The sequence below is a fragment of the Borostomias antarcticus genome (genome assembly GCF_949987555.1).
Source record: "Borostomias antarcticus genome assembly, chromosome: 4".
NCBI classification, from domain to species: Eukaryota; Metazoa; Chordata; class Actinopteri; order Stomiiformes; family Stomiidae; genus Borostomias; species Borostomias antarcticus.
The window spans coordinates 1,926,217-1,950,592 of record NC_140237.1 but is presented as its reverse complement, the minus strand read 5'-3'; the positions used below and the strand labels follow the sequence as shown (position 1 = coordinate 1,950,592).

Genomic DNA, 24,376 nt, shown 5'->3' with positions numbered 1-24,376 from the left:
CCCCTTTCGCTTAAATACCACCACGTCTCTGAAAACGGAATTAATTTCACTTTAACTACGTGAGGCAATTTGCGCAGATCTTTGTGAATTGGGCGGGTTTTGCAATGATGTTCATTTGCATAGAAAGGGGAACATTCTCCTCCCATATTACCTAATTTAAATATCAGCTAATAACACCGGCGCAGAGAAACGCAATGACGAACGCAACGCAGTTAACACCGTATTTCACCCTTTGCGAGGGCTTTGTGAATAGTAAACATAATTTTTGACTTATTTGCACAGGCTTTGCGTCAGGAAAAGCTGCGCAATCCTTTAGTGAATTCGCCCCTTAGTATTTACAGCTGTACATTACATTACATTATAGTAATTTAGCAGACACTTTTGTCCAAAGCGACTTACAACAAGTATATCAAACGTAGTCAAGAGAACTGCTAGTCACCACATCATAAGTACATCACCTTGTGTTAAACAGGCATCCAAGAGCATAATCCATGCTGAAGTACCAGCGCAAGAATACATCAATACAAATACAATACAGTCTCAGCTAAGAGGGAGGGTCCGGGTAGTTGTATAGTATGATGTGATCCTTTGATCTAACCACCAGTGATGGGATTTACTTAAGTAGAAATACTTCGTTACTGTACTTAAGTACAAAATGCCATTACTTTGTACTTTTAAGAAGTTTTTTTTTTTCTGACAACTTTTTACTTTTACTCCCTACATTTAAAACAAAAATATCGTACTTTCTACTCCCTACATTTTTAAAAAGGGCTCGTTACTTTGACATATATATATATATTTTTTTTTTCAGTATCTTTGCGTAAATCATGTAATCCGCATTTGATTTATCAGCCTGGCTGCCGCTAAAATTTCAAAACGCGCATGTAGCCTACGGCACGCAAGTCGACAGTGCCAGCAGTCAGTCAGTAACTTAGGGACCTAAGTAGTGTGACTGTGACACATCAGAGCGGGTTGAAGTGGAAGTCAGTGTTAGCTTGCTGCGATCAGATCAATCCATCACACCATGGACAATGGCGAAGAACCAGAGCAGGCTGAGCCTGAAAGAGCAGAACCTCAGTTACCTCACCCATGGCCGTATCTTAGTGATCTTTTCGGGTTTGTAGGGGAAAAAAACCAATCATGGCGAATGGTGTGCTTGCTGTGCAAGCCAAAACGGCATGAGGTGCTTGCCTTCAAGAATTCTCCATCGAATCTCAGGAAACACATCGAGGTAAGTTTTAACTAGCTAGCTTGCTAGCTATTATTAGCTTAGCTAAGATATATGTTGTAACAAAACAGCTTACGTAACGTTAGTTAAAAGTATAGGCTTAGTAGTGTACTAGCATGTTGCTCAGTCAAACGGATACTACGCAATGTTTGTGTGGCTAGATATGCTAAAACGATGATGGCCTGCTAACGTTAGTGCCGTAGTGGTAGTGCTAATTTTGTTGCTGATGACGTTAGCCCGCGTCTAGCTAGCGTGGCTAGCATGATCGGCTAAGACTTGTTCACCAGAATCACCACTCGTTTCACGGGCTGGCTACATGGTGATGTTTTCGCAAAACTAAGCTAACGTTACCGTTAGTTTAGCGGGCTCGCTCAAGCCTAACCAATGCCATCCATTGTTTGCTAGCTAGCTAGCTAGCTAGATTGCTACGGGGATCTCTTCATACAGTCTAGACGTTGCTAAAAAGCAAAGAGCACCGCTCTGCGTTGTTGCAGAATAACGTTAGCTAGGTCTAGCCAGTAGCCAACATTAGCAGGTGAATCGATAGCAACAGCCTTAGCTTCACAAAGTAACGTTAGAAGGGCCACTCTCTTAGTCAACCTTGCCAAGCAATGTGCCCACTCTTCGCCAAATGAGCAGGTGTTCTAACAAATAGACCTTCTTCCTCGTCTAAAAGAACGACTTAGCTACATAGCTCATTCATCCTTTCAAAGACAAAGCCAAGGTCTATAATCTCATTGGTTTTATCCTCTACCAATGTAAGAAAACATAGGGGTAGGCCATTGTTTGCAACATTTTGGGAGATTTTTTCCAGCCTATTTCACATTTCTGAATCCTAACTTAAATCTCTGGTCCTGTGTGCCTTTCAACTTGTAGATATCACCATGGAAATCACAGAGTTGATTATTCAGATTAAACACACACAAAATGCAAATGAGGCATTATTCAAATAGTCCCCAAGGCAGTAATATGGGAATAATTTGTAAAGCAAAGGTTAGTTGTTTTGAAGTAATAGATCACCTCTGAGTTTTATGGTGATATACTGATATCAACACATGAAAAGGTTGACCAAAGTATGAATGGAAATGGGGTAAAATATTTAACATGTAGATATCACCATAAAATGTATACAACCTTAAAACTCAGGTGATCTATTACATAAAAGCAACTAACTTTTGTATTAATTAGTTACTTTCAATGTCCAAATTTCTGCCTTTGAAATGTGTGTAAGTTGCAAACATGATGTGGATAGGTCCTTCTGAAAAGTAGCACAAAATGTCAGGACACTGCCTTGTTTTCAGATGGAAACATGCTTTGTGCCAAACAGGCAACACGAGCTGCTTACATGTTTTTGTATGAATTAACTAATGTTGGCTCTCATTGTTTTCCCTCTAGAGAAAGCACGCAAGCCACTTGGAACGATACACAAGGCTTACATCCAAAAGAAGTTCCAGCGAAACAGCGGGCAGCTGCCCACCCAAACAGCTTAAAGTCTACGAAACAAGGCGAGTCTCACAGAAGGGTGTGGACGAGCACATCCAGAACTTCGTAGTCCATGGCTTACATGCTAATAGTACTGTTGAAGAGGATCATTTTAGAAAACTTATTAAATACCTTCAGCCAAGCGCCAATGTGATGTGTCGAGGGACTTTTACAAACAAACTAAATAAAGGAGTCCAGGAAATGAAGAAAAATCTAAAGGCTGCCATGCGTGAGGTGGACTTCATTGGAACTACAACAGATTGCTGGACGGCGTACCGAAAGGGTTATATAGGTGTCACAGCTCATTGGATCCATCCCACAACTATGGAGAGACGCTCTGCTGCATTAGCATGCAAGTACCTGGAAGGGTCTCACAACTTCACTAAGCTAGCTGACGCTCTAACGGAAATACATTCAGGTAGGCCTATGTACGCTTCTGTTTATATTTTAGAATACTATCTAATTGTTTAACCCACAGTATGTGTGAACCACTCGGTAACGGAAGATAAAAAACGTTTTTTTGATCCCTGGGAGAATTGAAAGGATAAATTTGGTATTGGTACCCTGGAGCTGTCTTCCTGCTTGACTCTTTGTCCAACTCTGTCCGTCCAGAGTACAACATCGGAGAGAAGGTAGTTGGGACAACTACTGACAGTGGATCCAACTTTTTAAAAGCATTCCGAGTGTTTGGGCCCACCAGTCACACCGACGATGAGAACAACAATGCAGAACCAGGACCAGAAGGTCAATCAACCTCAGGTGAGTATTACATGCAGACATCTCTAGAAGTATACGGGATAAGGAGGTGCCCACAATCCATTGAAAATCCTCTATATTGATCGCAGGGTGTCATAGTCCAAGAGAACTATTTTGATTAACATGGGAGGGGTCCCACTAAATTGCACAAGTCAATTGTCAATTTATTAACTATCATCATACATGTGTAAATCATAACAAAATTGAGTGGTCAAACATAAACCGTGGTCCGTTTAAAAAAGTAAAATAAGCTATTTTGTAAAATACCTACCAAGTATGGGTCTTGAAAATAAGGGAGATTTTGCCCTCCACTCGCCATGCCATCCCATCCCAGAGACAGGTTTGAAATAAGGGAGAATCTGTAAATTAGGGAGACTTGATAGGTATGTTTTGTCGTCTATTAGCCTACGGAGGCAGCTGCGTTTGAACATACGTGCGTGCGAATGTGCGCGCTAATGTGCGCGCGGACAATGATTTGACCAGCCCAGCGCTCTACCGCACAAGTTGAAAGGTCAGAACATTCACAACAAAATAGCGCATTTAACTTTTTTAAACGAACCACGGTTTATCTTTGACTACTCGATTTTGTTATGATTTACACATGTATGATAGTTAATAAATTGACAATTGACTTGTGCAATTTAGTGGGACCCCATTCTTTATTCTTACTGGAGTATCATGGCGGTGTCTCAGCGTCTTCTTTCAGTGCAGCTCCATGAAAGGTTAGGCACAACATAACCACCACCTACTGATTAGATGTCATGGCATGATACCAAGTACATGGCAAGCCAGGTTATGGAACTCAATAGGTCAGGGTAAATCCCCCAAATATCTGGGGGAAAAACAGACCAAGTGAGACACCCATGGAGTTATCGGGGATACCCATAAGTCCAGGGGGAAGACCCTGCTATCAAGATGGCCGATGCACAAATTGTGGCCTTCCCGCATGTCTCCTTTAGTCATTTCATCCATTTCTATGATGAGGCCTACACATTTGATGAGAACGTGTCATGGTTTACCTATCTTGAAAATCAGTCGGAGAATATAGTTGTGTCCCGAAAAGCGCACTGTGGACGCAAATTGATATATTGATATTTTAATGAGCAGCACAAGATGCCCAAGATGACACCGGGGTTGAGCCTGTGGCAGTCGGTCCCTTGTTGGAGGAGGATGATGGGATGCAGTACCAACTGCCAAAACATCACCGCTGCGCCTGTCACCTGATGAACCTGGTAAGAGGCAAAAAGCAACTTTTTGTTAAAAAAATCCCAAGTATCATTATAAATGTTAATGTGGAGGACACAGGCTAGTGGCCACGGTGAAGTTTTGAAAGAAAAAAAAAAAAAGTTGCCTGTTTCCTCTTTAACATGATCCTTTGATAACAGGTGTCAACAGTTGACGTGAGAGCTGCAGATGCCAATCCAACGTACAAGAAGCTTTCTCGTTCATCCTTCGCCAAGTGCCAAGGTCTGTGGAATAAGACCAGTAGATCCACCCCAACTGCAGAGGTCATCAAGGAAAACTGCAAACTCCAGCTCGTCAGGCCATGCGAAACAAGGTAGGCTACTTATTACACCCTGAGATCAGTTTAGTACTTTGAACCAGTTACAAATGTAAAGGGCCATAGCAGTAGTTCTCAAACTTTTGTTAAATGCATATCGGCCTGCATGGAAAAATGCCAATCCAGACTCCTGATCCATTTTTTTTTTTTTTTAATCTGGGTTTTGTTCTCGAGCACACCCGGATTTCAGGGAGTCTGACAACAGAATAAGTATCTATAATACACGCTTAGATTGGGTGGTATTGGCGGATACTCAAACTGCAACGTATGTATCAGATCAGAAGAGCAAAAAGCTGGATCGGGACATCCCTGTTATGAATGTTTTTTTTTGTATGTACATTTTTGGCTTAAGGTGGAATTCTCTTTACTATGCTGTTGAGCGTATTGTCCGGATCATCAGGGAACAGGGAGAGGGAGCCATCGCAGCTGTCTGCAGTTTTGTGAAGACTACCATGTGCTTTCCATTCACACAACAGCGAGCTCCATCCATACACTCACACTCGATCTCTCTCTCTCTCACACACACACACACACACACACACACACACACACACACACACACACACACACACACACACACACACACACACACACACACACCAAACACAGACAGACCTCACCACCAGTCAAACCATTTACATAATGCAATAATATGAAACCAGTCACTTCCCCTAATGGGACTTCCCTTTGTAAAAACTAGTGCAGTGCCCGTGTGTGCTGCTGTTTGCATTAAAGGGCCACTCCACTCAAAATACAAGTTAATTTCTAATGAATCCTTACCCCAATAGGATCTCTGTAACAGTATTTTTTTCCATATTAGCTTCCTGGAAGCTAATATGGAAAAAGAAAACGGCTACTGTTACAGAGATCCTATTGGATGCATTAGAAATTAACTTGTATTTTGAGTGGAGTGGCCCTTTAATGCAAACAGCAGCACACACGGGCACTGCACTAGTTTTTACAAAGGGAAGTCCCATTAGGGGAAGTGACTTAAGTTTCATATTAATGCATTATGTAAATGGTTTGACTGGTTATATATTGATGGTGTTGTGTGTTTCTCAGGCTCACTCCTGCCGAGATTGCATTCCTCTCCGAATACGTAAAGACCATGAGACCCTTCGCAAAGGCGCTTGACGTTCTTCAGGGGGAGACCAACGTGCAGATGGGGTGGCTCGTACCGACTATCTCACTGCTGAAGTCCAAGCTCGACACCCTTCACACCACCTCCAAATACTGTGGGCCCTTGTTGGATGCCCTCCAGTCAGGCCTTGACCGCCGCTTCGGAGACATGCTTGCGGATCCCGAACTGATTGCTGCAGCAATACTGGTCCCCAAGTTCAAGACCCGTTGGACCAAAGATGAAGGTCTCCTCCGAAGTGGTATGTCCTGCACCATGTTTTTGTTTCATATGCGCTTATCACCATACAAGTTATTACTTTCAAATCTGTATTTAGGCCTAGATTCAAACAATGTGGAACAAACTAATTACAACGGACTATGCCACCTGTTTATGCTGCAGCACCCTACACCTTCATTGTACCTCCTCGTCTCTACCCTATTCCCCTTTTCTTTTGTGTCTTGGTCCTCTTGCTCCCTGGTGCCTCTTGGCCTTTCCCTCCCGTGCTTTATGTATAATAGCATTTTTTTTTTCCCCCTCATAGGTCTGGACTACATCAAGGCGAACATGAAGGAGCAGAGCAGTCCAGTGCGACCGGGTGAGCCTACCCCTTCTTTGGAAGAGGAAGACTTCTTTTTCCCGATAAACCAAGAAGATCAACGAGACGGTAACGCAAAACAATTGCAGCTCTACCTGTCAAGTTCTAGTGACACCATGGACTGCCTGAAAATGTTTCCATCTGTCTGTCACTTGTCCCTTAAGCTAAACACACCACTGCCTGCCTCAGCGGCCTGTGAGAGACTTTTTAGCACAGGGGGAATGATTTTCAGACCTCGGAGGAATAGGTTGGAACCTGAGAACTTTGAGAGTTTGCTTCTCATGAAGTTGAATACAAAATTTCTCTAGATTTTTTGTCCAGCCTTCACACTGACTGTAACTGACATGATTGGGTGACTGACCTGACTGACTTTTTTGCTCACTGACTCATTTACTTATTAACTGAACTCCCTGATCAACTTAATTGATGATTGGCTGACTGCCTGAATGAGACTGACTGACTGCCTGAATGAGACTGACTGACTGCCTGAATGAGACTGACTGACTGACTGACTGACTGAATGAGACTGACTGACTGACTGCCTGAATGAGACTGACTGACTGAATGAATGAGACTGACTGACTGACTGCCTGAATGAGACTGACTGACTGACTGACTGACTGAATGAGACTGACTGACTGACTGACTGCCTGAATGAGACTGACTGACTGACTGCCTGAATGAGACTGACTGACTGACTGCCTGAATGAGACTGACTGACTGACTGCCTGAATGAGACTGACTGACTGACTGCCTGAATGAGACTGACTGACTGACTGCCTGAATGAGACTGACTGACTGACTGACTGAATGAGACTGACTGACTGACTGCCTGAATGAGACTGACTGACTGACTGACTGAATGAATGAGACTGACTGACTGAATGAATGAGACTGACTGACTGAATGAATGAGACTGACTGACTGACTGACTGAATGAGACTGACTGCCTGAATGAGACTGACTGACTGACTGAATGAGACTGACTGACTGACTGACTGACTGCCTGAATGAGACTGACTGACTGACTGCCTGAATGAGACACAATGACTGCCTGAATGAGACTGACTGACTGACGGACGGACTCACTTACTTAGTAACTGAACGTGCTGATTGATCTTATCCTTACCGGACCTCCCTCTCTCATGGTAATTTGTTATTGTTTTAGTTTGTCTTATGACATTCACCTCCAACTTAAACACACACATACGTGCATTATGAGGAGATGCAGTAGAGTTCTATACTGTTGTGTAAATGAGGAGATGCAGTAGAGTTCTATACTGTTGTGTAAATGAGGAGATGCAGTAGAGTTCTATACTGTTGTGTAAAAAAGGAGATGCAGTAGAGTTCTATAATGTTGTGTAAATGAGGAGATGCAGTAGAGTTCTATACTGTTGTGTAATTGAGGAGATGCAGTAGAGTTCTACACTGTTGTGTAAATGAGGAGATGCAGTAGAGTTCTATTGCACGGTTGTGTAAATTAGGAGACGCAGTATACTTTTAAAGTAATTGAGTACTTCAACTTGATTCATTGGCAGTTTAAGTTTTATGTGCACGACATGCATATGTGCCTTTATATTTGGTTATTTAATTAAAATGGGACAGTAAGTATTTAATTTGCACAGTGGGCAGCTTAAATTCATTTGCGTTCAATGGGACGATGCACTTTGTTACAGATAAAAATCTTTGCCACTCAATGCTCACGCCATGAGAATAACAAAAAGCACTACTGTAACCTTCAAGAAGAAATTGTACTATTAAAAATGTTGATTAAAAGATGGGCCTATGAGTATGATTTCATCCCGGTTAAGATAATCCTGAACTCATCCAGTACACAGAAGTGTGATGTGTGAATAACAAATGGATCTAATGCTACTAACATTATAGTGAAGTACACTACCATCTTGTCTGGTAGGTCTTCTTGAACAGAACTGGCAATATTGATCTTAACAGCACAAAGGTAACCAATTTAGAATTGTGATCTTTGGATCGCGAAAAACTACTTTTTACTTTGTATTATACTTTAAAGTACATTTCAGAGTCTGTACTTTCACTTTCACTTGAGTAGATATTTGGATCAGTACTTATTACTTTTACTCAAGTCAGTTTTTACATGGGTATCTTTACTTCTACTCAAGTAAACATTCCGTGTACTTTTCCCATCACTGCTAACCACTTTTCTGTGCTATGTATTTCTAACATGTTATAACCCCAGGTGAGATCATCCGACAAGCCCTTGCAGATTTCACCTCCATTGACTCAGAAGAGCTTGTGGAAGTCCTTGACAACTACGATTGTAGAAGGAGAGTCACTGCAGAGAATCTCCCAGAGATCCTGAGGGAAATTGCCCACAAAGAGCTTGCGCAAAAGCCCATGTATGTGATAGACTGTTGGAGAGGTGTTATTTGGAACCAGTTTATCTTGAATCGTGAGGAGCTTTCGGAGATGTATGCAGACCTCAAACCATCACCTAAAAAAGTAATGGGACTACTGAATCTCCCATCAGATATGAGTACCAGACAACAGGAAGTAGGACATCATCTAAAACGTTACATCAGAGAGATGGACGAAGACAAACTGAGCAGGTTTCTTAGGTTCACCACAGGATCAAATTTGATCACATGTGACATTATACTTGTGCAGTTTTCACAGATGTCTGAATTTACAAGACGCCCAATAGGACGCACATGTGGTAGGGTTTTAGAATTGGCTGACAGCTATGACAATTTCCCAGACTTCCGGGCTGAATTCAATGCAGTCCTTGACAGCAACATTTGGGTGATGGACATTGCGTAATTCTACAGTAGGTACTTTACAGGCTGTTTAATGTATAGAAAGCCTGATCAATTTCCTGAAGCAGGTGACATTGATAAATAATATAGACACATAGTTTGTTTGTGTAGTATGCCTAAATACATAGAAGAGAACCAAACCAAAGATAAATAAGATAGACGGACACAGTTTGTTTTTTTGTAGTAGGCCTAAATACTGTACATGGGAGAGAACCAAACCAAAGTGATAATAGTGTACATGTCAATAATACAGGGAGATATTAATATGAAGGCTTCCCATGTCAGTATGTAATAGAGCAGACAACCAAAGAGATGTTGATATAGCCAGGGTAGAGGGCTGGCCAATTTGAGGTGCTGATATTCAAGGTTCTAATATTTTTCTTTTTTTATTATCAGCATTTGTAAGGAAGTAATGTTTTGATGTTTACATATTTTTATTATTAAGTCTGGTTGCAGGAGCAACCAGCATTTGGATGGCAGATTGATGCACACATTAACATTCCATCAGTCTATGTGTCTGTTGATGTGTTCCATAAGTCTACACTGCGTGTTGATACCTGTATGCAGCATGTAGCTGAATGTTCATGTTATGGGATGTCATTTGAACCTTACAGGATGTTAATGTATTCAAAATGATACATGCACTAACTACTACTACGACATCCACTTTTTGTAGTTGCCACAAATGTGCTCAGAAATAAATTTTCATATTTTTGTATGTACTTTCACATGCGTTTTATTTCAATTTCCTAATACATTGGACTGTCCTCTCCAGGATTGGATAACCTATATGACTGGTTTTACAGACAAAGCAAGTTAGTGGCCTATGTAAAAGTTGAATGTATAATTCTGAAGACCAACTCTAGAACAGACAGTTTAAGTGGATGCACCTTGTATAAACATGATGTTGCTGTGCATAAGGTCAATTGGCTATATACACACACATTTATGATCTTATATACACACACATTAATGATCTAATGTTCTAATGGTCCAATGCCATACAAAAACAAAAAACTGAAGGAATCAAACAAACACTTTTTTTGGAAACAGACTAGTGGGCCTCACCTGGGAGGTAAGTCAAAAAGCATCATAAACATCAGAGGAGGAAGTGTTTGGCATGACGTTGTCAGGAACTGGGTCTTTTCAGAAGGAGGAATCCTGTGTGTGTCGTGTGCTGTCTGTCGTACTGTCCCAGTCGAGGGTCTGGAAGAAGTTCTGGGGTGACTGCCTAGGTGGAGCCCACTGATTTCTTGGGAGGACTGGGACTTTCAGCGTTGTAGAAGGAGGAGCCTGGCTGTCTCAGCAGCTCCGGCTCATCTGGGGGGGGGGATCCACAATTAGCAGCTATTTTGTCGGCTATAAATCTCCATACAGAGGCCAGCTGTGAATATTTGAATACCACAAAATATACAGGAGTAGCAGACGCAGTGGCTAGCTAGGACTGATACGAGACTACAGTACTCGTAAGCATCTACCAAACTTGGTGAGGATCTCCTGCTGATCTTGGGGTTGAGGCCCTTGGTGGGGAAGTTGTCCCAGGGTGGGGTGCGTGTGCTGGGACGGTCCCGGTTCCACCACGATGTCCAGGTTCACCTGCAACAGGTCCGGGTAGTTCTCCGGGTGGGGGGGGCAGCGATAATGTGTGTATTCTCTCAACACTAAGAAAACAGGCACTGTGTCTGAGCATGGCGGTGATGTGTGGGCTTGTCTTACTTGCCACACTTGATGGTGGGGCGTTTCTGGGGACAAAGCCTGTGTGGAACTGGATTTGGAACATCTTCAAAGATGCCATCTGGATGACACACAGCAGGATGGTCATATCACAGCATCCATACTCAATGCTACTCAAAAAACTTATACAGCTACAGTATGTTTTGAGTAAAACATGTATGTGTCAGCCTGTGAGAGTGTGTGTGTACCTTGGCCTGCAGGTCTCTTACCAGGGTGGAGTGAGCATGGTAGATGACCACAAGAACATCTCCCTGCACCGTCACATTCAGAGGGCTCTCCGCCCACCCATCCTCCATCTTCAAGTCCCTGCGGAGAGAGAGAGAGAGAGGATCAGTTAGTGACAAACACTGGGTGTGAGTGTGTGTGTGTGTGTTTGTGTGGGACCTACTTCATCTTGTCGCATTCCTGCTAAGTGGTGGCAACCCACATGTCTCCTATATAGACCTTGTAGGAGGGTCGGCAGCCTGCGCTGTTTGTTGAAGAGAGACACCGGCGTCATGATAATGTAGCGGATCATCATGGACTTGCTGTGGGGGGCGATGGGTTCCTCTGTCATCATGTCACACATTTACTCGATGTACCTGGGAGACAATCAGAGAGCAGAATGTACACTCAGAATACAGCCGGGAGTTAAGCAGACGTGGACTCGCCCTACCTCTTGTGGGAGGGTGACACAGTGCGAGGGTGACCTACCTCTTGGGAGGGTGAGATGCCGGGTGGGCAGCACTTCATGCTGAACATGTAGACGGAGGCCCAACGCTGCTCACCCGTCCTGGGGGAGGGGTCAGAGGTCAGGGAATACACCACATCTGTGTGTGTACAAATCTGTGTATTTGTGTGTGTGTGTGTGTGTGTGTGTGTGTGTGTGTGTGTGTGTGTGTGTGTGTACACTCACCAGGCAATGTACTATGCAGATATTCCTCTGATCCTGTTTGAGACACAGGTGCATGTTCTTACACACACTGTAGACTGCGCAGGTTAGGGGCTCTCCTAGCCTGCCAACCACACAGACACCTACACACACACGTTAGAAAGACCACACTTTGCATAGCTATTAGCTGCTCAGCTCTAATGAAATGCTATTCACTGAAGCTGTAATGCTGTGACTCCTCCACCAGAAGGTGGTAGACTAGATGGGGTCAGGGGTCAGTAGACTGATGTCAACTGATGCTTGTTGTGGCTGACTCCACCCCATCTGCTGGGAATGACACACACACAGGCGCGTGAATTACGTGACAGCTTTACAGCAATTTTAGGCCAATCTGATCTCAATGCTGAAAATTTGTAAAGATGCTTGACTTGTGTGTAATATACGAAGTTAAAGGTGGCTTGCTGCTGTTCATACCTGCTATCCTGGATGTGATACTGTATAGGCGAGGTCCAGGTCTCCTTTGGCATAGCTGGGACAGAGACAGACAGACAGACGGACAGAGAGGTCACACATTAGTCAGTCAGTTTGATATATTATCCTCAACCTACACACCAATACTCCTCTTCCAACTTATTATTAGAGATGAAGACGTAAATCAAAAAGAAATGGCAACACACTTTCTCATGGTCTATGGTATACTACAAGACTGTAAATGTGAGCAAAATCTGTGCTACTGTGTTACAGGAGGCAGGATAACAAGCAGGTTAGGAACAAGGGCCATGATGAAGGGTGGGAGTGATGGAGGGACATATGGCGGTGGGAGGGGTGGAGGAACGGCGGTTTAGTAGGCGGTGGAGGGTTAGGGGATCGAACCCCAGGTCCTAGTTTCCAGCAGCTAGGACTGACAATGTACTGTTAGGGCCAGCAAGCTGTGGTTATGGACACAGCAGCGTGAAGCCTGAGCAGGGACACACACACACACACACACACACAAACAACATTATGCAGGCACACTGAGGGTAGTGCTGCCCCATATTTACCTGGGTGTGCTAGAGAGTGGAGTTTAGACAGAGGGTGAGGGGCAGAGAATACAATATTGTCAATACAAGGGAGGGATGTATCTGTGCACAGGTGTGTGTGTGTTATGTTTGACAGCAATATATAACTGACCTGGCCACTGATTGGATGACTTTAGAGGTGGTGTCTTTCATGTTGGTCAGGAAGTGTCCCTTCAAAACGTCCAGGAAGCCGCCCACCAACTGATCACACCATACACCCCTGAGGATCATGGGAAATTAACCAACATGGTGGTTTATAATGATTCTTCAGTTACTACACAATAGTATAGTATCTAGTATCTGCATAGTCTGTAGTGTTAGAACTAGTGGGTAGGGTAGTGCTTAGTCTAGCCTGTATGGTAGATTAGTGCTACTCCTATAAGCCAAGCCTGTATGGTACAGTAGGTTAAAGCTAGTTCTGTTAACCTAGCCGGTATGGTCAGCTAGAACCAGTCCCGTTAGTCTGTATAGGCGATGAAGTCTGTGGTGAATGGAATGTATACAGTACCTGCTTCTTATATTTTTCATTTAATACAAATAGCCTTCTTAAAATATTTTGTTTGCTCAAGAACATTTGAATCCCAGTAATACAAATGATTGGATCTGATGCTTGACAAATTTGTAGAGGCCCATCCTGCCATATCATACCAGTCTTTTCTTGGGCTGGATCAGAGGTCGGTTCTGTCCATTCATCTTGTACTAAAGTCCACAGGTGTAACAAAGGTAGTGGCCAGTTGTAATGTCTTGTTGGTGATTTATTCTAGGGTGATTTATTCTAATTTTTGATAGGTTTGGCTCCCTCTGCTGGTAATTTACGGACTTGCTGTTTCGTCGTATGTTTTAACTCGGCTGTTCATGTCTTTGAAGCATCGTTGTTTTACCCTACTGCCGGTTGCTATATTAAAGGGAAGGTTAACGTGGAACACCTTGTCCTGCGTGGTGATTGTAGATGGAGTTATCTGCCTGTCAATTCATGCAAGGCGTGTGAAGGGGCCAGGACAGTAAAACAACGACTTCTGGCGGACTGAATTGAGTTGAATAGGACAACGGAGGACACAGCAAGGATTCAGCTCTGAATAGTAAGACAATCCTCTTGTCAATATGTCTGAAAAGAGATCTACAAGCTCACAGTCAATACACACTAGATCATATGCCTCATCTTCATCCAAACGATCACGGCGCTCCTCTACCAGTGCAGCCGCAGTCTTAGCTAGAGCTGAAGCACAGGCTGCTCAAACTGAGGCAGCATTTGCAAAACAGGAGAGCCAGCTCAAAATGGAACGAGCACGTGTCGAGGCATCCTTAAAAATGGAGATGACACATATAGAGATAGAACTGGACACTCTTCAACTGGAGAAAAAAGCTGCGGCTGCTTTAGCTAAAGCCGAGGCCTTAGAGGCCATTGAAGAAGAGGAGGAAGGCCTCAGCTACGAGATCAACCTCCAGACTCATGATCCTGCAGAGCGCACTAAACAGTATGTAGACGAACAAGCAAAGCATGTTACCGATCAGTCTACAATTGCATGTAAAGAAAACTCTACTAACAGTCTTAGTCCACCAGCCACTGTTATCGAGCAAACACCCAAAGCGACTGTGCAATGTCAAACTCAGCATGACGAGGCTAATAAAGAGCTTCAACCTCTGGGGCACATTTCTGTGAGGGAATATCAGAAAGGGCCCAATGGCGCACACACGTATATCGCAGGTACAACCCCCCAGAGAGTGTGGAGTTCACAGAACCACAAAGATATCATTAGGCAGACAGGGGAAATTAATGACAGAAATCAGACAGCATCAGTCCACAGGGGCTCAACAGACTAATCTAGATAGCAGTCAAAGCATGTCAGACTTCGCCAGGTTTATTGCAAGACGTGAACTCGTGACCTCAGGGCTTCTGCAGTTCAATGACCATCCTGAGAGTTACAGGGCATGGAAGGCATCATTCCTGAATGCCATACAAGGTGTCGACCTTACACACAGTGAAGAGATGGATCTCCTGGTGAAATGGTTAGGTTCTGAATCAGGCGGACATGTAAAAAGGATAAGAGCTGTAAAGGTTCACCATCCTGAGAGAGGGCTCAAAATGGCTTGGGTCAGACTTGATGAATGCTATGGGTCACCCGAGATAATAGAGAGCTCGCTGTTCAAGAGATTGGATAACTTCCCCAAGATCTCCAACAAAGACCACGGGAAGTTAAGGGAGCTAGGGGACCTGTTAATGGAGGTTGAAGCTGCTAAATCTGATGGAGATCTGCCAGGACTTGCATACTTAGACACCGCCCGTGGTATCCAACCCATTGTGCAGAAGCTGCCGTTCAATTTGCAGGAGAGGTGGCTCTCGTGTGGTTCTAAGTTCAAGGAACAACAAAATGTTCACTTCCCACCCTTTTTCTACTTTGTGGACTTTGTTTACAAACAAGCTAAGATGCGAAATGACCGTAGCTTCTCCATCCCATGCAGTTGTGACTCTCCAGCAACAGGAAAATCAGCTACTAAGTACAACAGTAAGTGGCAGCCTGTTTCAGTTCACAAGACAGAAGTGTCTTCCTCCACCTCCTCTTCGACTGACGCAGCACACAAGAATAAGGTGGATCCTGCCAAGCAATGCCCCTTGCACAGTAAACCACACCCTCTCCAAAAATGTCGTGGATTCAGAGAGAAATCCATGGAAGATAGGAAGGCATTTTTGAAGCAACATGGCATCTGCTACAAATGCTGTGCATCATCAGCACATCTGGCAAAAAAGTGTGACAACAACATAAAGTGTTCTGAATGTGGAAGCGGGAGTCACACCGCAGCCCTCCACCCTGGACCGGCACCCTGGGCTTCAGAGTCACAAACGCCTGCACGTGAAGACGGCGGGGAAGAAAAATACATGGTTGAGGAACCTGCTGTCTCCTCAAACTGTACTCAGGTCTGTGGAGGAGAGCTCACCGAAAGATCATGCTCAAAGATTTGTCTTGTAAAAGTCTATCCAACAGGCCAGCAGGAGAAAGCGGTTCGCTTATATGCGATATTGGACGATCAAAGTAATCGCTCCTTGGTGAGGTCTGAGTTCTTTGACCTTTTCAACATCAAAGGTCACAACTCTCCCTACTCCCTCAAAACATGTGCTGGTGTGGTTGAGACCTCAGGCAGGAGAGCGCATGGCTTCCAGGTCGAAGCCATTGATGGACAGGTTATCCTCTCCTTACCAACTCTGATAGAATGCAACGCCATTCCGAACAATCGTTCTGAAATCCCCACACCAGAAGCAGCACTGCATCATGAACATCTGAAACATCTGGCAGAGAAGATCCCTCAGATTGACCCCCAGGCTGCAATTATGATCCTGCTTGGCAGAGACATCATAAGGCTTCACAAGGCACGGAAACAGGTGAATGGGCCACATGACTCACCTTACGCCCAAAAACTAGACTTGGGATGGGTAATCGTTGGCAATGTCTGTCTAGGAGATGCCCACAAACCCATCACTGTGAGCACCTTCTATACCAACACTATGGAAAATGGTCGTCACTCTTTCTTTGAACCATGCCCTAATCACTTCGTTGTGAAGGAAAAGTGGTCCAGCAACAAGGCCCCAGGTCTCCCTGCGCCTGCCCACATGGAAGGTCCCATATGCGGTGCCTATGGAGAACACCTAGGATGTGATGTCTTTAAACAGACAAAAGATGACGACAAGCTTGGCCCATCTGTCGAGGACAGACTCTTTTTGAAGACAATGGAACAGGGAGTCTACAAAGATAAGGACAACAGCTTAGTTGCACCCTTGCCATTTAGAGAGCCACGACCTCGCCTGCCCAACAATAGGTCACAAGCAGCAGAACGCCTGTCATCACTGTGCCGCTCCTTCAACAAGAAGCCAGAGATGAAGGATCATTTCGTATCATTCATGGAAGATATATTCCAGAATGGTCATGCAGAGGAAGCTCCTCCCCTCAGCCACGATGAAGAGCATTGGTACCTCCCCTGCTTCGGAGTTTACCATCCAAAGAAACCAGGCCAGATTCGGGTGGTCTTTGATTCAAGTGCTCAACACAAGGGACTCTCCCTGAATCAGGTCCTCCTCACAGGACCGGATCTCAACAACAGTCTTCTGGGAGTACTCATACGCTTTCGCAAGGACAGCATCGCCATCACAGTGGACATTCAACAGATGTTCCACTGTTTCATTGTCAGGCCAGAGGACAGAAACTTCCTCAGATTTCTGTGGTATAGAGACAACAACTTGGACAACGAGATCACAGAGTATCGCATGAAAGTGCCTGTCTTTGGAAACAGTCCATCACCAGCAGTCGCAATCCACTGCCTCAGAAGAGCTGCAAAAGAAGAGGAGGAGGAGTTTGGCAAGGACGCAAGGCAGTTTGTTGAAAGGGACTTTTACGTTGACGATGGACTCAAGTCCCTGCCTACACCAGAGGCTGCCATTGACTTGCTCCAAAGAACACAGAACATGCTGGCGTGCTCCAATCTCAGGCTTCATAAAATAGCCTCAAACAGCAGAGAGGTCATGCTGGCCTTTTCCGACGGAGGATCACGCCAAGGACCTGAAAGATCTGGATCTCGGTGTCGACTCCTTACCCATCCAGCGAAGCCTTGGACTCTGCTGGGACCTAAGGACAGACACTTTCCTCTTCCAAGTGGCTGAAGAGAAGAAGCCTTACACTCGCCGCGGAGTGTTGTCAACAGTGAACAGCCTGTATGACCCTTTGGGATTCGTCGCCCCCGTCACTTTACAAGGAAAGGCTTTACAGAGAGAGCTCTCAGTAGAGACGAGCGACTGGGATGCTCCGTTGCCTCCAGATAAAGAAGAACTCTGGGACAAGTGGAGAGAGTCCTTAAAAGAGCTCCAAAACCTCAGGATCCCGAGACAGAACACATGTGCGTCTCCCACAGAACAGACAGTACACATGTGCGTCTCCCACAGAACAGACAGTTCACATGTGCGTCTCCCACAGAACAGACAGTTCACATGTGCGTCTCCCACAGAACAGACAGTTCACATGTGCGTCTCCCACAGAACAGACAGAACACATGTGCGTCTCCCACAGAACAGACAGAACACATGTGCGTCTCCCACAGAACAGACAGTTCACATGTGCGTCTCCCACAGAACAGACAGTTCACATGTGCGTCTCCCACAGAACAGACAGTTCACATGTGCGTCTCCCACAGAACAGACAGTTCACATGTGCGTCTCCCACAGAACAGACAGAACACATGTGCGTCTCCCACAGAACAGACAGTTCACATGTGCGTCTCCCACAGAACAGACAGTTCACATGTGCGTCTCCCACAGAACAGACAGTTCACATGTGCGTCTCCCACAGAACAGACAGAACACATGTGCGTCTCCCACAGAACAGACAGTTCACATGTGCGTCTCCCACAGAAAAGACAGTTCACATGTGCGTCTCCCACAGAACAGACAGAACACATGTGCGTCTCCCACAGAACAGACAGTTCACATGTGCGTCTCCCACAGAACAGACAGTTCACATGTGCGTCTCCCACAGAACAGACAGTTCACATGTGCGTCTCCCACAGAACAGACAGTTCACATGTGCGTCTCCCACAGAACAGACAGAACACATGTGCGTCTCCCACAGAACAGACAGTTCACATGTGCGTCTCCCACAGAACAGACAGTTCACATGTGCGTCTCCCACAGAACAGACAGTTCACATGTGCGTCTCCCACAGAACAGACAGTTCACATGTGCGTCTCCCACAGAACAGACAGTTCACATGTGCGTCTCCCACAGAACAGACAGTTCACATGTGCGTCTCCCACAGAACAGACAGTTCACATGTGCGTCTCCCACAGAACAGACAGTTCACATGTGCGTCTCCCACAGAACAGACAGTTCACATGTGCGTCTCCCACAGAACAGACAGAACACATGTGCGTCTCCCACAGAACAGACAGAACACATGTGCGTCTCCCACAGAACAGACAGTTCACATGTGCGTCTCCCACAGAACAGACAGTTCACATGTGCGTCTCCCACAGAACAGACAGTTCACATGTGCGTCTCCCACAGAACAGACAGTTCACATGTGCGTCTCCCACAGAACAGACAGAACACATGTGCGTCTCCCACAGAACAGACAGAACACATGTGCGTCTCCCACAGAACAGACAGTTCACATGTGCGTCTCCCACAGAACAGACAGAACACATGTGCGTCTCCCACAGAACAGACAGTTCACATGTGCGTCTCCCACAGAACAGACAGTTCACATGTGCGTCTCCCACAGAACAGACAGTTCACATGTGCGTCTCCCACAGAACAGTTCACATGTGCGTCTCCCACAGAACAGACAGAACACATGTGCGTCTCCCACAGAACAGACAGTTCACATGTGCGTCTCCCACAGAACAGACAGTTCACATGTGCGTCTCCCACAGAACAGACAGTTCACATGTGCGTCTCCCACAGAACAGACAGAACACATGTGCGTCTCCCACAGAACAGACAGTTCACATGTGCGTCTCCCACAGAACAGACAGTTCACATGTGCGTCTCCCACAGAACAGACAGTTCACATGTGCGTCTCCCACAGAACAGACAGTTCACATGTGCGTCTCCCACAGAACAGACAGAACACATGTGCGTCTCCCACAGAACAGACAGTTCACATGTGCGTCTCCCACAGAACAGACAGTTCACATGTGCGTCTCCCACAGAACAGACAGTTCACATGTGCGTCTCCCACAGAACAGACAGTTCACATGTGTGTCTCCCACAGAACAGACAGTTCACATGTGCGTCTCCCACAGAACAGACAGTTCACATGTGCGTCTCCCACAGAACAGACAGTTCACATGTGCGTCTCCCACAGAAGCTCAGCACTAAGAACTGTGTGTGTTCTCGGATGCTTCGGAGAAGGCAATAGCTGTAGTAGCCTATCTGAAGACTACAAATGCAGAAGGGAACTGCCACACAGGATTTGTGTTCGGTAAGGCAAGACTAGCTCCTCGTCCAGAACAAACCATACCTCGGCTAGAGCTGTGTGCTGCGGTGATGGCTGTGGACGTGGCGGAGCTCATTACTTCGGAGATAGACATCAAGTGTGATGCCATCACCTTCTATACGGACAGTAGAGTAGTCCTGGGCTACATCTATAATGAGAAGCGACGTTTCTATGTTTATGTGAACAACCGGACCCAGAGGATCAGGAGAAGCACTCAGCCACAGCAATGGCACTACGTGTCAACGGAACATAACCCTGCGGACCATGCCACAAGGTCCATCCCCGCAGCCCGGCTGAAAGACACCACATGGTTTTCTGGGCCTGCATTCATATCTCAGCCCAAACAAATCCCTCCCAAGACAGATGTCTTCGAACTCATCGATCCAGAACAAGATAAAGAAATCCGCTCTCAGGTGACAGTGTTGGCCACCACCATCCAAGACAGCCAACTCGGGTCTCAGCGCTTTGAGCGTTTTTCTTCCTGGAGGACTCTTAACCATGCCATATCTGGTCTCAGACACATCGCATGCCGCTTCAAGAAGAATTCAGAAGACTCTCCGGGGAACTGCAAAGGATGGCATCGCTGTGAGACATCACACACAGTGGAGGAGCGCAGTCAGAGCAAAAATGTCATCATTCGAGCTGTGCAGGAAGAAACCTATGCTGAAGAAATGCAATGCATCAGGACCCAAAGGGATATTCCCAAAGACAGCCCTCTGAGAATGCTGGACCCATTCCTTGATGAGAATGATCTACTGAGAGTCGGATGACGTATACAACATTCACAGCTGGGGTACAAAGAGAAAAGTCCGATAATCATTCCAGGGTGGCATCATGTTGACTCCCTCCTTGTGCAACACTATCATGTGGAGTCACAACACCAAGGACGTCATATCACTGAGGGTGCTGTCCACTCAGCTGGCTATTGGATCATGGGTGCTAGGAGGTGTGTGAGCAGCCTGATCCTCAAATGCATCACTTGTCGCAAGCTCAGAGGAACCGCTGAAGTCCAGAAAATGGCTGACCTACCTCCAGACAGAGTCAGTATGGAACCTCCTTTCACACGTGGGTGTGGACGTCTTTGGACCCTGGATGATCTCTGTACGTCGGACAAGGGGTGGCATTGCTGAAAGCAAAAGATGGGCAGTTCTATTCACCTTTTTAAGCATCCGAGCCATCCATCTCGAGGTCATAGAGTCCATGGAGAGTTCCAGCTTCATCAACGCGTTGAGAAGGTTCCTGGCGGTCCGAGGGCCAGTTAAGCAGTTCCGCTCAGACCGAGGAACAAACTTCGTTGGAGCATGCAAAGAGCTTGGATTATCCTCCAACATGGACATGGAAGCAGTGACAAAGTACCTCTCAGAGAAGGGCTGTACCTGGACATTCAATCCCCCTCATTCATCCCACATGGGCGGGGCTTGGGAGAGAATGATTGGCATCACCCGCAAGATCCTGGACTCCATGCTTCTCCAGTCAAGCTCGTCTAGACTCACCCATGAGGTGCTCACCACCTTTATGGCCGAAGTGATGGCTATAGTGAACAATAGACCTCTAGTGCCTGTGTCTACTGATGCTGAAGACCCATTCATCCTCACTCCTGCCACACTGCTCACTCAGAAAAGTGTCCCTCTCCCCACTCCTTCAGGTGTGTTTGACAGCAAGGACTTGTTCAAACGTCAATGGCTGTATGTGCAAAGCCTCGCCAGTACCTTTTGGGACCGATGGCGCAAACAGTACTTGTCTACCCTGCAGTCACGAAGGAAATGGACATCTAGTAGGCCAAACATCACCCAAGGATCTGTGGTCCTCATGAGAGATGAGCAATCTAAGAGGAATGAGTGGCCTCTTGGAGTCAAAACCCAGGTGTTTCCTAGCAAGGATAGAAGAGTGCGTAAAGTTGAGGTGAAAATCAATAGACGGGAAGCAACAAAGAAGTTTCTCAGACCAATAGCTGAAGTGGTCCTGCTGTTCTCCCCGAAAGATGATGTTTGAGTGTTTCTGTTATTTAAAGAACTGTTTAAGTTGTGATATCTAGAGATACCAGACGGGGAGTGTAATGTCTTGTTGGTGATTTATTCTAGGGTGATTTATTCTAATTTTTGATAGGTTTGGCTCCCTCTGCTGGTAATTTACGGACTTATACTTTTTCTATTACTTTCAAGATAGATAAATCTTTATTTTTGTGTCACTCCTTAACAGACATTTCCATCACATTAGTACAAAAGTACAATAATAAAAAGTTAAGGACCACTCACAATGAGTTGTGAGACACAATATAATTACAAATCAAAATAAAATAGAACGTACATAATAGTACTACGCACATACAACCATACAATTGAGAATACAATTGAGAATACAATACAGTATGGCAACATACAAAATACAGTATAAAGGAGGATGGGGACTAAATGAATAGAGAGGAATAGAAATGGGTCAGTTTATAGACCAGTACTCATGAAAGCTACTCTTCTTTTTAGGATGAGGTGGCAGGCTTTGGCGCATTCGTTGATACAGTGTCTACCTGTTAGGAAAAGGCAGGCTAGGTAACCCCAAGGCAGACACAGACACAGGTTATGCTCAAAAAATGATTTACTGGTTCTTTACACCAAAATAACACAAAAAACGGACAAAAACTTGGCTTATAGTTCTCCTCCAACTGGGCTAAGAGTCCTTCACAACCTGGGCTTGGGGTCCTCCACAAACTGAGTAATCCACAAAGGTGATGGCAGCAGAAGGGATCCTCAGGCAGCTGGAGAGGCAGGCGTCACAAAAGTGTAGCTTAAACAACGATCTGGCACCGAAGGGAAGGAGCCAGGGATTTATATAGGCCTTCAGCTGCTGATGAGGATTGGGAACAGGTGTGCTTGGTAGGTAGCGTTGATTGCCTTCCAGGCATACCAGAGCAGGGAGGGGCTGGGAGGAGACAGAAGGCAGAGGACACGGCTGCCGCAGAGAGAGGGGGCGTGACAGTACCTCCCCCACAACGGACGCCTCTCGGCGGCCCACTGGGGCCAGCCCCCTGGGAACGGTTGAACTCAGTGATGAGGGACGGGTCCAGGATCCACCTACGAGGGACCCAGGAATGCTCCTCCGGCCCGTAACCCTCCCAGTCAACCAGGTATTGCAGGCCGCGACCACGGCGACGGACCTTCAGCAGCCTCCGGACTCTGTAGACCGGGCCATCGTTGAGATGGGTAGGCGGCGGGGGAGCCACAGCTGGAGGGGACAGGGGGCTGGAGGCAACTGGCTTGATCTGAGACACGTGGAAAGTAGGGTGGACACGCATAGTGGAGGGCAACTTCAGGCGCACCGCACTAGGATTGATGATGGCCTGTATCACAAAGGGTCCCACATACCGTGCCGACAGCTTCCTGGATTGTGCCCTCAGGGGCAGGTCCTTGGAGAGGAGCCATACCCTCTGACCAGGTCTGTATCGGGGTGCTGGGGAGCGCCGCCGGTTGGCCTGCCGTTGGGTCTGGATGGAAGCCCGAAGCAGGGCCGAGCGTGCTTTCTTCCAAGTCCGATGGCAGCGTCGCAGGTGGGTCTGGACCCAAGGAACCGAGATCTCGGCCTCCTGAGAGGGGAATAAGGGGGGCTGGTACCCCAGTGAGCAGAGAAACGGAGACATACCGGTAGAGGACTTTGTTAGAGAGTTCAAGGCATACTCCACCCAGGGCAGTTGGGAGCTCCAGGTCGTGGGGTTGGAGCTGGCCACACAGCGAAGTGCAGCCTCCATCTCCTGGTTAGCGCGCTCCGTCTGGCCGTTGGTCTGGGGGTGATACCCGGAGGACAGGCTGACTGTAGCTCCCAGGGCAGTGCAGAAGGCCTTCCAGACTTGAGAAATGAACTGAGGACCCCTGTCGGAGACTATGTTAGATGGGATGCCATGCAAACGGAACACATTAGACACAAGAAGGTTGGCTGTCTCCTTAGCTGAAGGAAGCTTGGGGAGGGCGGAGAAGTGGGCGGCCTTAGAGAACCGGTCAACAATTGTTAAAATGACCGTGTTACCATCCGAGACGGGCAGGCCGGTTACAAAATCCAGGGCTATATGAGACCATGGACGGCTGGGGATCGGCAAGGGGCGCAGGAGTCCGGAGCTGGGTCGGTTGGTGGTCTTGTATTGAGCACAGGTGGAGCAGGCTGTGACAAAAGAACGGGTGTCCTCCGCCATGATGGGCCACCAGAACCGGCGCTGG

General features: G+C 46.1%; 1 protein-coding gene across 1 annotated transcript; it reads left to right on the top strand.

Annotated features, from left to right (window-relative positions):
• Positions 1 to 3,034: 3,034 nt before the first annotated feature.
• Positions 3,035 to 5,028, top strand: LOC311308086 (uncharacterized protein; the record flags this gene model as incomplete). Its single annotated transcript, XM_084437023.1, has 4 exons — positions 3,035 to 3,128; positions 3,323 to 3,469; positions 4,574 to 4,698; positions 4,852 to 5,028. The coding sequence occupies 4 exons, from the start codon at positions 3,035 to 3,037 to the stop codon at positions 5,026 to 5,028; spliced, it is 543 nt and encodes a 180-aa protein (XP_084293149.1).
• Positions 5,029 to 24,376: the final 19,348 nt, after the last annotated feature.